The sequence below is a fragment of the Temnothorax nylanderi genome, unplaced genomic scaffold, assembly GCF_030848795.1.
Source record: "Temnothorax nylanderi isolate EJ_2023f unplaced genomic scaffold, tnyl_v1.0 TNYL_tig0183_pilon, whole genome shotgun sequence".
NCBI lineage: Eukaryota > Metazoa > Arthropoda > Insecta > Hymenoptera > Formicidae > Temnothorax > Temnothorax nylanderi.
Window position 1 is genome coordinate 128,004 of NW_027249245.1, and position 16,784 is coordinate 144,787.

The 16,784-nt window shown below is 44.7% G+C and overlaps 1 protein-coding gene across 1 annotated transcript in view; it reads right to left on the reverse strand.

Annotated features, from left to right (window-relative positions):
* Positions 1–841: 841 nt before the first annotated feature.
* Ser (protein serrate) overlaps positions 842–16,784 on the reverse strand; it is a 42,224-nt gene continuing 26,281 nt past the window's right edge. The window contains exons 3-6 of the mRNA XM_071716343.1: positions 12,447–12,738; positions 6,570–7,188; positions 4,692–5,335; positions 842–4,600 (exon numbers count right to left, since the gene is read on the reverse strand). Of these exons, the coding sequence (XP_071572444.1) occupies positions 2,877–4,600; positions 4,692–5,335; positions 6,570–7,188; positions 12,447–12,738 (3,279 nt within the window). The 3' untranslated portion in view covers positions 842–2,876. The remainder of the gene's footprint in view (positions 4,601–4,691; positions 5,336–6,569; positions 7,189–12,446; positions 12,739–16,784) is intronic.

Consider the following 16,784-nt stretch of genomic DNA (forward strand, 5'->3'; position numbering starts at 1 on the left):
AATACGATTTCTAAATTTGCAACAGTTCGCTGTGTGAAATTAGCTGCAGATTCGCAGAAATTAAATAAAAGTTATAAAATAAATGTATATCATAATGAATAAGTTCTTTGTCTTTAGAATATTATAACTATCGTTCGCTCGGAAGAAGTCATCTTCATCGGCGTCGATCGGCGGTCAGTATTGCGTTTCACACGAGCCGCAATCGCTCATCGCAGGGTGCATGATTCATCTACCGGGTATTTGTCAAGTGGCTCTTCTGGTCCATTGTATTGTAATTTCGGCAGATCGTTCATTCAGCGGTACGTGCTTCGTACACGAGAGGAGACCCGGCGCGTCTCGCTTTGTTAATCTCAGCCGCGCTTTCGATGGTAATGGCATCGGGTATTATCTCTAATGAAACAATCGTGACGGGCCATTGAAATCGGCGCCGCTGATAAAATCCGCCGCCCGTATATCTAAGAGAAGCGAATGGATTTATGACTTCTTAATTGGCTAGCGAACAATAAAGATATTTTCATAACTTTATCATAAATTTTTGCAAATCAAGTTTCTCTACTCTTTGCAAAAATAATTTTAAAAAATATATCAAAATTTGTAATTTGATTTGCAGATAACATGAAATAGATTTAATTGTCGATCTACATAAAATGTTCCTTAACTTCTATTGCGGATATATTAACTTCTACTGAAGATATTTAATCTTTCTTTTCTCATCATCAGTTCTCATAACAAGAAGGAAAACTGTTCTCTCTCAGTGATTTCAATGCCGGGAATGCTTATTACGCGACGCGTTGTCATCGACGCATTTGATGCAAGGGTATAATAAATAGTAGACGCCACGTCGAAGAGTTGTACTTTTTATTGAAATCCTTCACATCGTCAAATCTATGCGAGGGGAGGGAGGGGGAGAGGAGAGGGGTAATAGGAGGGAGCTTATGTACACGCATTCGTTTGCACATTTCTCGATATCAAACACGAATAATCACAACGCGTGAATGTTTTTTTTTAATTGTTTATCGTCGATTAGACCAAAAGCATTAGTTTGACAAATTTTTATCGCCATCGGCTTCGCTTCGAAGCCGACGAGTGAACAAAAAAATTATATGACAATGATCAACTATTGCTTATGATCTGGAAATAATTAATACGAGACAATAAAATAAAAATAATATAATATATAATATATAAAATAATATATAATATATATATTTATATATATTTATATATATTCATCGTCTCTCACTCTCATCTATATGTATTCGTACAATAATATATTTCTCTACAAAATAAAGTATCTATTATAAAACTTTGTTCCTTCCTGCTGTAAATCTATGTACTCCTAAAACGAGCTACGCTTCTTAAGTTTAAACTAGTCTGTTGTGGACACTTCGCTGGGGCATACGGGAAACGCTAGTATAAAAAAAAAGAAAACGAATTGCACATCTAAGGGCGGGGGGTCAATAATGACTGGGGATGAGAACGATCTGGACATGTGTATTTAGATTTATTTACATCGTTCCACGATGCAATAGCGTCACTATGTACATCGTTCGTTTTTACTCTGCGTTCGAGTACGTTCTAAAATTGTATTACACTTATGCCGCTAATATATGTTCTTTACAAGTCAAATGTGCCGTCGCGATTTAGCGTATCGTGTATAGCACATCCTCTCGCAATGGCAGTATCTCTCATTCGCGTAAAAATCACGTGTCGTGTCTTCGCGAAAAAAAAATAAACTCGAGCAAGTGTTGAAGTAAAATGAACACGCGGAGTATCATAGTAATGCTATACAATGACGTTGTTTCCTCTATGAGTATCACAATAATATCGTCTGAAGGAACGTTTGAAGCCCACGTTATATCATACAAAGCACACTTTCACGTACTATAATCGAACGATTGTCTGCGCGATGCATCAGTCGCAAATAAGTCCCAAATGATACCTATAGAAACTCTCGTATTTTTCATCAAATTTATTTATACTTTACGTTTATGTATCTTCTTGATCTTGAATGAAACGCAGCTTCGCTTCGACGATTATACATGACGAACGTACAATACATCTCGTAGGTGCGACGGTGCCATTCTATTTTTCAAATTATGAAAATAAAAAATACTAACAACGACGATATATGATAATATCAAAAGAGTACAAGATTAAATATAAACATATAAAATCAAGGCGCGTACAAAGGGGGAAGAATGGCAACGCCGAAGAGGATGCGAAGGAGAGACAGGCTTAGCGAAATTAATAAGTACGAGCTATGTACATATGTACAACGATAACAACTGATCATTATCATTAAAATTATTTATAATTGTCAATCGCTTATTGTCGTCGTATAGAGAAGCGCGAGAGGGCCGGACAAGGAGAAAAAGAGAGAAAATAAATTTTTAATCGTTTTCTAAATTTGCTATCTGATAATCGTGCTAATATTGTTGTACAATTATTCAGAAATTGAGAATTTTTATAGCCATATTCTAATAATACTATGAATGAAGCGATCCTAAAAAGATGCGCTGCGGAAAGGCATTAAAAATTTATGCGTTATCTTATAACATAATCGTATTGCTGAGCCCAATAAGAATGCGTTCTCTTCTTTTTTCTCTGCATTTGTCCCTAATATATTCTGGTTCAACTTTCATAAAAGAAGAACCTCAGGAGAGAGCCGTCTCAAGTTATCTCGAAATCGAAAGTCGATTTCGACACATTTCCCATTATCACAAAAAACAGATCGTCCAAGTAAGCATTCAGTCTCTAGCATTACCTTCTAGTTCCTAACAATTTTTATTAGTGCATCGCATACGGAAGAAAAGTCAAGAAAATCACCGACACTTCTGTCTAACTGTTTTTCATATTATTTTAATGATATTTAATCACACGTGTACCGTTAGCACTTGATGCGGCCCCGACGTCAGACTCTGACTGGTACCTGGCTGCTGATGAGGGTACGGATGCGGTTCCTGCAGTCTGGGCTTGCTATAAGGTTTGTGCGGTCCTTCCTCGTAGCTAAAACTGGCCGTATTGTTCCTGGCTTCCGCGCTGGGCGGTTTGTAGAGCGGTGGTAAACGATGTCTACCTTCCTCAGATACCATTTCAAGACTCTCCTCGGTGCCGGTCAACGTGCCGAGCGAAGTGCCCGACAAAGGCCTTACGACGGAGACACGAGGCTCAGAATCCTGGTCCTTCAGCGGATTGGCGTATCTCCTCAGATTCTCCTCGTTCTGGAGATTGTTCGATTTTTCGTCCAGATCGCTACGATGGCGGTGCAACGAGGTCTCGCTGCTGGTAGTCGCCGTCAGGTTCGATCTGTGCCTCATAGTTTTGAGGTACCAGAGGCTACCAAATAGTGCCAATAACAGCACGGTCGCCAGAGCGCCGCCCAAAACAGCTACGTAGCCGCCGGCATTAGCCGCACTCGCCGAACTGGGCTCGCTGAGCAACGCCGTCTCTACTTTGACCTCCAGCACGGAGGCCAAAACGAGAGGCCTGGCTAGCGGGCGACTGAGGGTTTCGCCGAGATCGCGAGCCGCGTCCGCCGCCGCTTCGGAGAAGATGGTCACTTCCACCGTGTCGTTGTCACCGGGCTTCAGATCGCACAGCAGCACCACCGACTGCGGCCTTCGTGGATCGGCCAGGAGCTTCCTCAGACGACGGCATAGTAGTTCCACCGACGTGCCGGACGCCAAGGTGTCCCTCCGCAGTAGTATCGTAAGTCTCGAGCAAGTTGGCCCGAGAATGGATTGTCCGGGCCAGCAGGACGGCGGAGCTGGTAGCGCGGGCGGGCCGACTCGCCTCCCAGTTTCGATGGGACGGCACTCGCCCCACGCTGGACACGGCGGCGCCAGGCAACTCTCGCCTGGACTAGGAACGCAGACCTCGTGGGCCAAGCAAGAGGTGCCGTTCAGGCAGTTGCCCGGTCCGCACCAGACATTGCTGCACTGATTCTTGCCATTCCGGCATTCGCATACGTTGCAGTCATCCTCCCACGTGGCGGCCGCGCAGCCGGGCCCACCGGCCGTTCGGATCTCGCATCGCGGACCGGTTCTACCGGGCGGACAGATGCACGAGTAGCTCGCGATGCCGTCCACGCAGGTAGCGCCGCCAGTACACGGATCGCTCGCGCATTCGTTCACGTTGATGCGGCAATCCGGCCCGGTGAAGCCGGGCGCGCATTCGCATCTGAACCAGTTGTCACCGTCCACGCATTTGCCGCCGTTCAGGCACGGCACTGGCTGGCAGTCGTCCACGTTGCGCCGGCAATTCGTCCCTTCGAAGCCCTCGCGACAGACGCACCGGTAGCTACCGTCGACCGTGTTCACGCAGGTCGCGCCGTTCGCGCAGGGATTACTCGTGCATGCCGACGGCGACGCGATGTGACAGGCTGCACCCTCCCATCCGCGTGGACAGTGACACGTGAAACCGTCGCCACGATCCTGGCAGGTGCCGCCGTTCCGACAAGTGCCCGGCTCGCAGTGACCGCGGCGCAGCGCACAGGTCTTGCCCTTCCAGTCACCCTGGCAGATACACGTGAAATCTGCCACGCCGTCCATGCAGGTACCATTGTTGCGGCAAGGCTGTGTCAAGCATTCGTCCACATCTGGAAGAATTCATTTATCAATTACACATTATATCGAGTCCAATTGATCAACTTTCATTCTATAGCACTTTTCGAGTGTTCCGTTACTTACTTTGGTCACAAAGATCCCCGCTCCAGCCCTCCCTGCAGATGCACTGGAACGAGTTAAGCAGGTCGACGCATGTGCCGCCGTTCAGGCAGGGATTGCCGCGACAGTCGTTGATGTTCTCGTGGCAGTGGACGCCGGTGTAGCCCGGGTCGCAGATGCATCTGCCGCCGCTACAGCGACCCTTACCGCCGCACGGGGTGCCCTCGCTGCCGCAGCCCGACTGCCCGTCGTCCAACGCGCCGAACTGCGGATTATGCGAGACCGACTCCGAGCAGTTTCTACCCTGCCACTGTGCCGGGCAGTGGCAATAGTAGTCGGTCTGCGTGTTGAAACACGGCGCCGAATTGCGGCATGGATTTGGGCTGCAATGATCGCGATCGATCTCGCATTGATAGCCGGTGAAGCCCACCGGGCATACGCACTCGTAAGCGTTCACCAGGTCGCGGCATTCGCCGCCGTTCTGGCACGGCTTGGACGCGCACTCGTCGATGTCAACGTCGCAGTCCTTGCCGGAGTAGCCGGGAGTGCAGCTGCAATGGTAATCGTCCACCAGATCGATGCAGAGCGCGCCGTGCTGGCACTGGCCGACGCAGTCGTTGATATTCTTCGTGCAGTTCTTGCCGGTGAAGCCGCTCCGGCATCGGCACCTGTGAAACGAACCGATAAAACTTGTAAGTGGGGTTTGCGACTTGGGGGTTGCGACTTGCGAGAAAATCGCTTAGACGGGAACTTCGGTTAGATCCGAATATAATTTGGCTTGTTGGGTTTATTAATTACTGTTCGCCTGTTTTGCAGAAGATTAATGAATCCTTAAATCACATTTAACGCAGTCAACTGAAACACGGTTTTTTTCTTCGTTAGCGTTATTTTACGAACGACGGGGGTAGTAAAGCGGGTAGTAAGTGTCAAATGACAAAAACGCATTTATATTTATTGTATAGGTATATTATTTAACGCCTCGTGCTGTGGAGAACGGAGGGAAATGGTATAACGACTTAATTTCTAATAACTATATCGTCCGTGGGAAACCTGTAATTTGTACGTAACGCACTGTGATTCGAAAAAATAGAAAGACTGGACGGAAACTCAAGCTTGCAATAATGTCAACTTGTCTTCAAACAGCGCTATATATTTACGTCAAACCTGTTAATAATATATGCGACCTATGATAATAACATAAATTTCGATATCTCCGCATTTCTTCCATAATTATCGAATGTTATTAATTAATAGCTTTTATGTAGGTAATAAATGCGTTTACTGGTCGCTTAACATGTATAGTTCTTCTAGTCGAATACATGGGACATAAGAAATGTAACTTTAAAGCGATTAAGAGCCGATAAACGAGCAAAAATAAATGTTAAAAAATGTAATTAATATATTACCTTCAATACAAAAGTAGAACGTTTCAACTACACTGAGACCTTCATCAGCCAAATAGAAAAATTCTAAATTTAGACTTTTTAGTTTTTAATTCTAAAAACTAAACCCAAATAAAGAGCGATAAATAAATAAGATTAGACACTTAAGAACAATAAATTAGGAATGAAAGTAAGTCAACGTTAATAAGACATAATAAAAAGCAACAATAGAAAGTAATAAAGTGAAGATCGTAAACCAACGCAATATCCGGAAGAAATAGTTGAATCGTCCTATTTTTTTATTGACGTTGATATATTAATTTAATTTTTTAACATCTATTTGCTCGTTTTATTTGTCATTTAATCAATTCATAATATTTGATATATATTCGAGCTTGATTTCTCATTTATTTTAAATGTAACTTGGACATTCATCACAATATTGGAAAGATAAGACCCCGCTTTTGAAAGATCCTCCACGAATTCGTGATAATTGACAATAAAGGCAAGCGGTACCTACCTGTAATCGCCGGCCAGGTTGATACAGGTGAGAAAGTTCTTGCAGGGCGACTCCTTGAGCGTGCACTCGTCCACGTCGAACTGGCAGAGCACGCCCTGCCAGGCGGGCGGGCAGTTGCAGACGAAGCCGTTCCTGCCGTCCACGCAGGTACCGCCGTTCTGGCACGGCTGCGAGGCACACTCGTCGATGTCGGTCGCGCAAAACGGCCCGGCGAAGCCCGGGGCGCACTCGCACTGCGCGGTCTCGCCGAGCTCGCGGCAGATCGCCCCGTTCAGGCACGGGCTGGACGCGCACGGATTGTCGACCTTCTCGCAGGTGGGCCCGGAGAAGCCCTCCGGACACGTGCACCGGTACTGATCGGGCGCGGTGTTCTCGCACGTGCCGCCGTTCTGGCACGGCTCGTGGGTGCCGCAGTAGTTGAGGTCCTGGTCGCACAGTATCCCGCCCCAGTTCGTGTCGCAGATGCACTGCCAGCTCGAGCCGTTGCAGTAGCCGTGCTTGCAGCCGGGATAAGGCATGCACTGGTCGCACAATTCGCCGCGCCAGCCGTGCCGACACTGGCACTCGCCGCTGACGTTGCAGTGGCCGTGCACGGGATGACAGCCCTCCTTGCACACGGCTGAAATGATTTTTGCACAATTACACGATAAATCACATGCCATCGTCGCGATCAATTCGGAACGTTTGAGATTCTAATTCGCAATAATTTCCAACAATGTCATTAACCCTCCAGTGGACGCGTATAGGGTGTATTTTATATCCCACAACAACTTGAAAAAGATGAGTGTTCTGGATTCATTAAAATTAAAGTTTCAACCTGTTAATATACTTTAAGGTTTGTACAACAATGAATAATATTAAACAGAAAACACTGGACCCACTGGAGGGTTAATGACGATTTTGTCCGCAACTCCAGCGCAGTTTCAGATGTCTAACACTTCTCCATTATATTCGTTTACTTTCCAACCGTTATAAATAAGATTCAAGTAATTAGTAATATACTGTATCGGGAAGATTAATATACTTTGCGTACTCTCAAGAGATCCAAGTTTTACTCATCGATCACACGTAGCTATTGAACGAGAGATTCGAAAAGAATTCTCTCTCGAGATGTCCACGGGCATTTGTGGATGGTGACGTAGACGGATTAAGTCTCTTGTTCGTCCTCCGTGCGCGACATGCGACACGTAACAGTCATAGAGTCGGGGCAAACGTAATTAGCGGAGATGTAATGAACGAAACGAGTGTACGCGTCGAGACGAACGCGGAAGGGCCGATGGGGGACATTTTCTACGGTTTCTCAAAGAAGGGATACGCACGATTATCAGACATCTCTTACCGGATATCTCGATTACTAGGCATGAGAGGACGTACCGAAGCAACAGGTAGTTGGACGAGAAAATCTAATGGCGTTGCCAGGGTACCGTATCCCCGAAACCGACGAGGCGCGCCGAAGACGCGGCGACGATGACAACTCGGTTTCTTCCCGTCCTCCCGCCAGGATGAAAAAAAAATACGAAACAGCGGGGAAAAGAGGACGTACGTGACGGGGATCTCGCCGGGACCGGGCAACTCAATTAGCCGGTGGGACAGAAAGACAGATGAGAAGTGACAGAGAGAAGGATTATCCCTCCAACCGTGAAACGAAAACTCATGCCGCGCGCTCGCTCGTGTGCACGTACGTACGTACGTACGTATGTATGTCTTTTCGGGATTTCAGTCGGCCGTGCGTATACCAACACCTTTACCGTTACCGTGCATACGCGATTATCGTACACGCGTACGATACGTTCGCGCGTATACACGCGGGCGCATATATGCCGCCCGCGGCATTCCTAATGATTAATAGCCCCGCTCTCTCGTCCGGCACGGACAACGGACATTTACGGATATTTATACGACTGCATCGCGATACTTCGGGGCCCCCTAAATGACGATGCATTCGCGACAGCCTTTTCTTGCCGCGCTGCAGCACCATCCGCGATTCCCGCGAGACGCGGTGCCTGCATATGCTAACGTTGACGTCGTCGTCGTCGTCGTCGTCGTCGTCATCGTCGTCATCGTCGTCATCGTCGTCTTCCGTCAGAGGATCGAGCTAATCAAGGCTTGCCCCGCGTGCTTTTACAATCTCCGGGGACTCTCTCGCGGTGCCCCGCGCGCAGTCCTTTCGCACAGTTTAGAAACTATAAATCCCCCCTGGGTTGAAACGATCGCGCGCTGCTACTCGTATATGCCTACGGCTCGCGGTTGATTAATACGCTGGCAGTTAGGTAAATTAACTTGCGCGAAGCGTCTCTCTCTCTTCCTTTTTCCGCATCGTACGCCTTTTTGCGTACGGAACAGCTGCGCGAAGAGAGGCGGATTGCCGGACCCAGCGCGGCGCGGCGCGGCGCGGCGCCGGCGGTTCGCGATTTTTCGCGCGATCGTACTTTGTACGCGCGCGACTATGACCGCTCACGCGGAAGCGTTTTCCAGGAAAATTCAACCCGTGGTTGCATGCGTGGCGAGAAAAATTTTTATCCTCGTCCGTCGGTAATCCGCGCGTTGAGAGGGTCATTGTCGTGATGCGACCCTCTCTCTTCTAGAGTGTAATTATATTTTTATCGCGTGCAAGATAAAGACTCGTCCCTCGACGATGAATAACGCACAGGCAGGAACGTTATTAATTTTCTGAATTTTTCTCCCGGTCTAATTCTATCACCACATATCAATTGTCGTTATGCAAACGGTGCGATGTTTTTATAATTTGCACACCTGCGAAACCCCTTAATAATTTGCGAACCTGCGAAACCCCTTTTCGCGGCCGCCAAATGTTAAAGGAGCACCATGTATGCGCTTGGCGTAGAGATTTTACCTCTATCGCGCGCGACCAGGTTGGCGCATCGTGTGAAGACGATGCACGAGTGAAATTCTCCTATTGACCTTTCACATCGCGACAAAAATGTCGGAGCCAGTTCTCTCTCTCTCTCTCTCTCTCTCTCTCTCTCTTTCTCTTTCCTTCTATCTTTTCTCGTAGCCGAGACTCGCGTCTCATCGCTTCTTGCACGAACACGCGATCTTCGCCGATAGTTTCTAATTGGGGTTTGCGCATTTTTCCGTCCGCTTAAGTAGAACGTGCTCAAAACGATAACTCGATCCTTCCGCGTCGTTAAACGGGAGAAACTTTTTGTCAAGAAGATTCGATCTTTTGACGAGATGAGACGTTTACTTGAAGCTATGAAACGAAAGTGTCGCGATGTAACTATCGCCGTCGCACGTGTTTGATATCCGCAGAAAGCGGATTATCGAGTAGCGGCCCGAGATGATCGTGGCCGCTGATTATCAAACAGTAGAATCTCAAAGTTCATAGTGCCAAGGAAAACGAGCACCGTTGTCGAAGTAAACGTATGTTATTTAAATTCCTTCGGCATAATATCGTCAGCGTGCAAACTTGCGAAATGATTAGGTAAGCAAATTATTGTTTGAGCGCAGCGCATGACGGGATCTCGATTTTATCGCAGTCTTATAACATCCCAAAATTTATTTAGTAATAAAATAATAATGCATATATACATATATGTGGATATATTTGACTCGCGACTTCTTAATTTATAACGCTTCGATACTAGCAATAAGATTCAAAGTCTCAAAAAATTGTATATCTTTATTCGAAAAAGTTTATATCGAAAAATAAAATAAAAATTAAACTCTACACCCATTTTTTTTTTTTATTCACATCTTGACTCGACAGCAGCCCTGGATAGTGTCACGATATCGTGCAAATGTCGCGGACTGTTCTGAAAACGAGTGGCATGATTTAAATGCCGGAGTGCAGAAAGGGGACTCACGTATCTATCTAACGGCCGGAATCGTCAAATGAATGCGGTCTCCGGGGTCTCCTCGAGTCGTCCGTCGCGGTCGGTCCGCTTGTGATCGACCTTATGCATGCGCTTGTGCCCCCCCATTACAAAGGGGAAGGGATGACAGTAACCACGGAGCGGTCACGGCGAGGCGGAAGTAACGATTAAGCAGCGAAGAAAGAGCTGTTATATTAGTCGGCGCAGCATTGTACGACTGGACCTGGCGTGATGTGTCGCTACCTTTGTGGCGATCGTACGACATGCGTCTAACGTCCGCCTCATTGAGGCACGCTCCGGGATAATTCGCGTGTTTTACGATCCATACGGGACCACGCACGGCGGCGCGCATCTTCCTCTCTCGGGCTCGACTCGCCGCGCCGCGGCGACTTCCTGCGCGCTAAATCGCGGACGTGACGGAATTGCGTTCCCCCGTAGGAACGGACGAGAATCCGGAACGGTAGAAATAAAGATAGGAATCGCGGAACGTGGAGGGCAGTTTCGTTCGTCCTTCCGTTTCTGCCGTCAGGTTCCTCGGGATCTTTTTTGTGCCGTTCGTTTCCGTGTCTGTAGCCTTTCATGAATTACTCAAGTCTCGACTCAAGTCTTAAAATATTATACCCAAAGTCCTCAATAAATATTTTTCAGGATAAAAGAAACTAATACTATAATTTAAGATCAAGATATCGTCAAGTTCACTGTAATATCGCTCGTAATATTGCTTATCTCGATTGTCATTTACGGATCCCACAAAAGCAGGTGCAAGATAGAACTCTTAGATAAAGATTGACCTTTTTTTATTTTCAATATTATCCAACTTATGCAACGTTTTGATCATTACAATGATTATTATTAATGACCCGCAATCGATTTGCAAGTCTCGTTAAGCTGAGAGGTGCACATGCGTGTGTGAGAAATCGAGTTAAACGACACCCATAAGCGGTAAGTCCTGTCGTGAGATTTCACGCTCCAATGAACGATTAATTATTCTCCCGGCGCGGCGGCGGTGCACGGGAGACGGCAAAAAATCAGATTATGCCGCAAACGCTATCGATATGGTCGAAGACCCTTAGGCGTAACGAGATGATAACGATGACGAGCGGGAATATGGCGTGCGAATTTCGCGATGTATCTTCTATCGCGAACAAGTTCTCCTGGATAAGAAAATTCTATGAGCGAGTTTATTAACCCTCCGTCTGTATACGTTTTTTTTTTGCACCCTAGTAAAGTATTTAAAAATAATCTGAAAAAATTCACAAAATGTCTGTCTACATTGTAGTTGATGATTTTATAGTCATTTTGAGATAAATATCGTTTATTTAATATTCTCTAGCAGGCTTGCAAGTTTTACAGTTACGAGCGGATACCATTTTGGCTCGGACGCCGTAGACCCACATATACAGACGGAAAGTTAATTAGGCAAATTCTTTTTTATTTCGTGTAAAGCGCGCATTTTCGCGTCATTAAGAAAATTGATGTTATGTTGCGTATTATAAAATCAAGATGTAATGAATTAAAAATCAAATATGATTTATATGATATATTGTACATATAAAAAGATTTTATATAATATTTTGATAAAAGTAATTTACCAACGAAACATTTTCTATGAAAGGATTCAGAGAAGGGTCAAGGAATACGTTTACGGAGATATTTTTTACCTATACGTTACACCATGTCCGGTATAATTAATAATGCGCATGGTAATACGTGGTTATGCGCGCGGTAAACGCGGGATTAATCAGCAATAATTCATTCTAAAGTCGATGCACACCTGAGGTGCTAATACTGAAATATGTTAAGGGAATTCTTTGCGTCTCTTTCTTGCAGCGCATTCCTGCATGATAAGGAGAATTACTATTTGGAGACGGTAAAAAGTAATTTACCAATTTATTAAAGAAAATTATTTTCCCAAAAACGTTGAGTTCAGCGTTACAATTAATCTAAATGTTTAGACATATTCGAAATAAAGTGACATATGGCTATGTAACAACGAACCCGAGTAATTGGGGTCGTCGGCCAAACTTATCGTCAGACTCACCTGTCTCGCAGTCGACGCCTTTCCATCCTTGTATACACACTTTGTCCCCGTTCTCATCGCAGGTGTAATGGCCGAAAATGTCGTTTCTAGGTCGGCAGAATTTGGTACAGGTCGCATTGTAATAGTGATCGGCGCACTGGACCCGCACCCGATACGCCAAGTGAGCGTTTCTTCCTTGATGATTGAGAGTGTGCCACGTGGGTCCTGGCAGGACGATGCCGCTGTAACTCGCTTCCTCGATCACGCCGGCGCTCACCTCGTCCCTCGCTTGCAAGATCAACGTGAATTGCCTCTGTAACAGAATATATTAAAATGATTTTTTTTTGCAAAAGCTACAAAGCGACAAAAGTAGACGATAAAAATGTTCAGGTTAAAAACTGTCTCGTTGCTTTTATTATTTTATATAAATTCTCTTTACTTTATTAATTGTAATCATAGAGATATTATTTTATTTGTTATTTAGTAAAAAATAATTATTTGAATAAATCTTTATAAGAAAAAACGTACATTTATCAAGATCGAGATCATCTCTTATATTTTGACGGATCTATCTGGATCCCTCGTCTACGGATTCAGTATTGCCGTGACGCAACAAAATCGGATTAAATACAGAACGGTGATGTCACGGACGACAAGGGCTCATTTGAAAGAGGAAGGGAGGTGGTTTGATGAAGGCAGCAATTAACCCTTGCCCAGCTTGAATAATTCCTCGCCAGGCATGGCTCTAAGTGGGACCTTCGGTGCCTGGTGCTTTTGCAAATTTATACAGCGTCTGCTGACCTTTGGGGGCGGTTTAAATTATATGATAGTGTACGGTTACCAATTTCAGGCCTTCGGGACTTACATAACCGAGAGTTACACGAAAGCGCATTCGTCGTGCGAAACTATGCGGTAGAAAACAACTTCCGGTGTAAAACGATTCCGATGTAATGTAAATCTGAACGAAACAAGATGAACACGATGCCGCAGCGTGTGTCGCCTCCTGTTTCACCACCGTGTAAAGTGCGTTATATAAATTGCCTTGTTTCTTAAATTGTACAGTAGTTGATGATTTACATATATACTAATGCGACATTATACTTATATGTGGATAAACTTCAATGGTAAGGCATCGTGGTTAGAACTTGGATATTACCGTAAGTCCTGTTGTAACCGATTAGCGATACATTGATAATGGCCTGCGTGATAATGCAAAACTGAGAGAATAGCCGTTAATCAGGATAATTACAACGCCGTTTGCACGAGTATCGACATGACAGTTTTGTCCTTTATATAGCCGGCTTATCTCCGCCAGCGTGTTGCTCTTCGCTCGCAAAGGGGAACCCGATTGGTACCCACCAATCAAGCGCCGTGAGTGAGCGACGGCCGACTAATGCAATAAATAAATTCGAATCGTGCTGCCGCCGCGCGCGGAAGACGCGACCGTCCGTTTCTTCGTGTATAGCCGCGCGCTGGCACCCGATGGAGTTACACGGGAGTCGGGCCGCCGATGCGATGGTAGAAAGCTGGAAGTGTTCCTCTGATGGAACCGGTCCCGGCGAAAAAAAGATCAGCGCGCACATTGGCGTCTCGCGCGCGCGCGCTTGCGCTCGCGCTCGCAAACGCGTCTGCATCGGTATAATGAACTTGACGATCCTCGGAAATTAGACAATGAACACGGAGTTCTCGACTTCGGTATTCGTGAAGTGATAACCGTGAAAACTGTGTAACTTGTACGCGCATTTCAAAATTTATATTATGTTGACAAGTTAATATCGTTAAATATATTTATCTAAATAAAAGTGTATATGTTCTTAAATACATTTTTGGAAATATAAATTGTCGCGAAAAGATTACAGTTTCAAAATTAGAAGAATTTTGGATAACGGAATGCAATCTGACTAACAATAAAAATGATCCGTTTCCACTACATTAAAAAAAAATGTATTATTTGCATTATTTAAGAAAAACATTTTTCTAAGTTCAAAATATTTTCTCGAATCTACCTAATACTTCTTTGAATTAAGGAAACTAAATTCGAAAAAATCTATTTTCTTGCAAATATAATAAAAACTTTTTTCCAAGTGTAGCGATTTATTTCTTGATTTATTTCTTGCGCCAGTATTCCGTTACTCCTTGCTGATTGATTCTTCTCCCAATTTTGACATCGTGCACGATAATTAATTGCACACTTATAATTCACGAAATTAAAGCTTATAAATCTTTCTTGGCAATCGAAATTGTTATGCATAGCATCGATCGATTGGCGCGAGTTAGTTTCGCGCGTCAAAGAATTTAGAAAATTATATTAAACTTAATTATATTAAACGGGTTTTAAATCTATCAAAAGGGAATAACGATTATTCCCAGTACGTTTCTCTTGTTTCGACGGTATAGAGGCAATATACTCGATGATGCAATCTTTGCAGTACAAAGAGCATGTTGTGGCCAATCCGCGGCGAGTCAGACGTCTCGCGCTAAACGTAAAGTCAGCTCCGCTCGCTTGGCAGTACCTAGAGCAGATGAGCGCTAATTGGTGTTAATTGGTGGCTCGCTCGAGGACCGGCTTTCCCACGCCCGCGACTTTCGTGCTCGCCTTTTTTTTTTACACCTCGTATATATATTCTAATGCGGTCGGTCGGTTGGCCAGCGGGCTGGCCGGCCGTCGCGCCTGCTTCCCCGTGAAAAGAACGTTCTTTGTGCTCGAACGTCGTGACGCTTCCTTTGTCGCGCCGCTCCTATTCCTTCACGACGAGTTCGTCACAATTGAGACGTAAATGGTTTAAGGTTAAGGTCGGAGGAAGTGTCCAATATCGCGTCAGACTTTACGGGATCGATAAGTTTCCGACCGGCGTGATGAGCGTCGGCTCATTGCACGTAAATCTAATTAATTCGTCTCGTTAATGTGTTCGGAAAAATCGTAAACAATTAAGATATATGAGTAAAATTGTTCATTTAAATTTTGGACATGTTCAAAATGTTTACTTTATCCGAAAATTTTTTAGAAAGACTTGGGAATCACGAATTAAGCATTTTGCTTTTCCGTTCCTGACCGTTCGCCCATTATGCAAAATGAACTTTAAATCTTCGCTGTATGTACCTGCTCGGAATTATCATGCAAGTAAGTAGTCCTAAAACAAAGGAACGAACACGCGTGATGCGCCAAGAGAAGAGAACCAAGAGCCGACAAGATGGTACCGATCTAGGAATTCGCGTGGGCGTTTCGCTATTCCGTTCGCAGCTTCATAATCACGCGGGCGTACCTGACGAATTTCCCCTTTCACCGTTAAATAACGAGGGGGAAATTGAAAGCCAGTGAGGTGGATGCATCTTTGAGGATGCAACCGCCTTGCGGCTGATGATCTAATCAAAGCAACTGATAATCAAATTTTTCTTGGAACACCGGATAAGAAATAAGGAACGAAATTAATCGTATAAGATTGAGAAATTAGGACTGTTCAGTAAATATATATATATAACGATATAATAAATTACCAATAGGCAATGACTGAAGTAACAGACATTGCAGTTTAAAATCAAAATTACATATACTCAATAACTATTAAGAATAGCAGTTATCAACGTTATCGTGCACGATTATCTCTCTGACCTTAAGAAAATATAATAAATATAATGCGGAAGAAAGAGGAGCGTGGGATGTGCATACGTGCTGCATCGCGGTCGTGTGCATCATCTCGTATTCCACGGCCGTCCAGTACGTAACATGAATTATCCTGTTTCTCAAATTGTGCGACGCGAAGTACACGCATAAACCATTATTTGAATGCGTGTCAGAGCGCGTAAACAGCGCCGAAATACATAAATCATCGCGAGCAGGAATTTTTTTTTATGATCACGCCGTTTATGGATGCACCCTCGGACAATTTTTCCTTTTTAGAAAATACACGAAGAAAACTTGAAAAGCATCCAATTCGTGCGAATCAGACGTGGTCTTCGATACAGGGAACGGAACCTCTCGATATTGGAAATTGCCGGCACGATTCCACTGTCTTTTCGAGGGACGTGGAAGGAATCGCCGCGTCGACCAACTCGCGTAGGCGTAGGAAATTAATTAAGTCGAACAGTATTCTCGAAGAAGTCGATGCACGTCTATTTCTCTCTGTAGTGACCAATTAATTAATTTCCTGTGAGACCATGGCCGGTTCCATTCCTGGCAGTTGACGCTAGGTTTCTAAAACGTTGTTGAAAAACGCCGTCCGCGGGTGTTGCACAGATTAAATATTTAAAACATAATTTCATACCAATAGGCACATAGTCAAGATAATAATCAATTTTGTCAACGCAACCTTTATCGATTGCGTTGCTTATTCAAGAGTGAGAAACGCAATTAGGTATTAG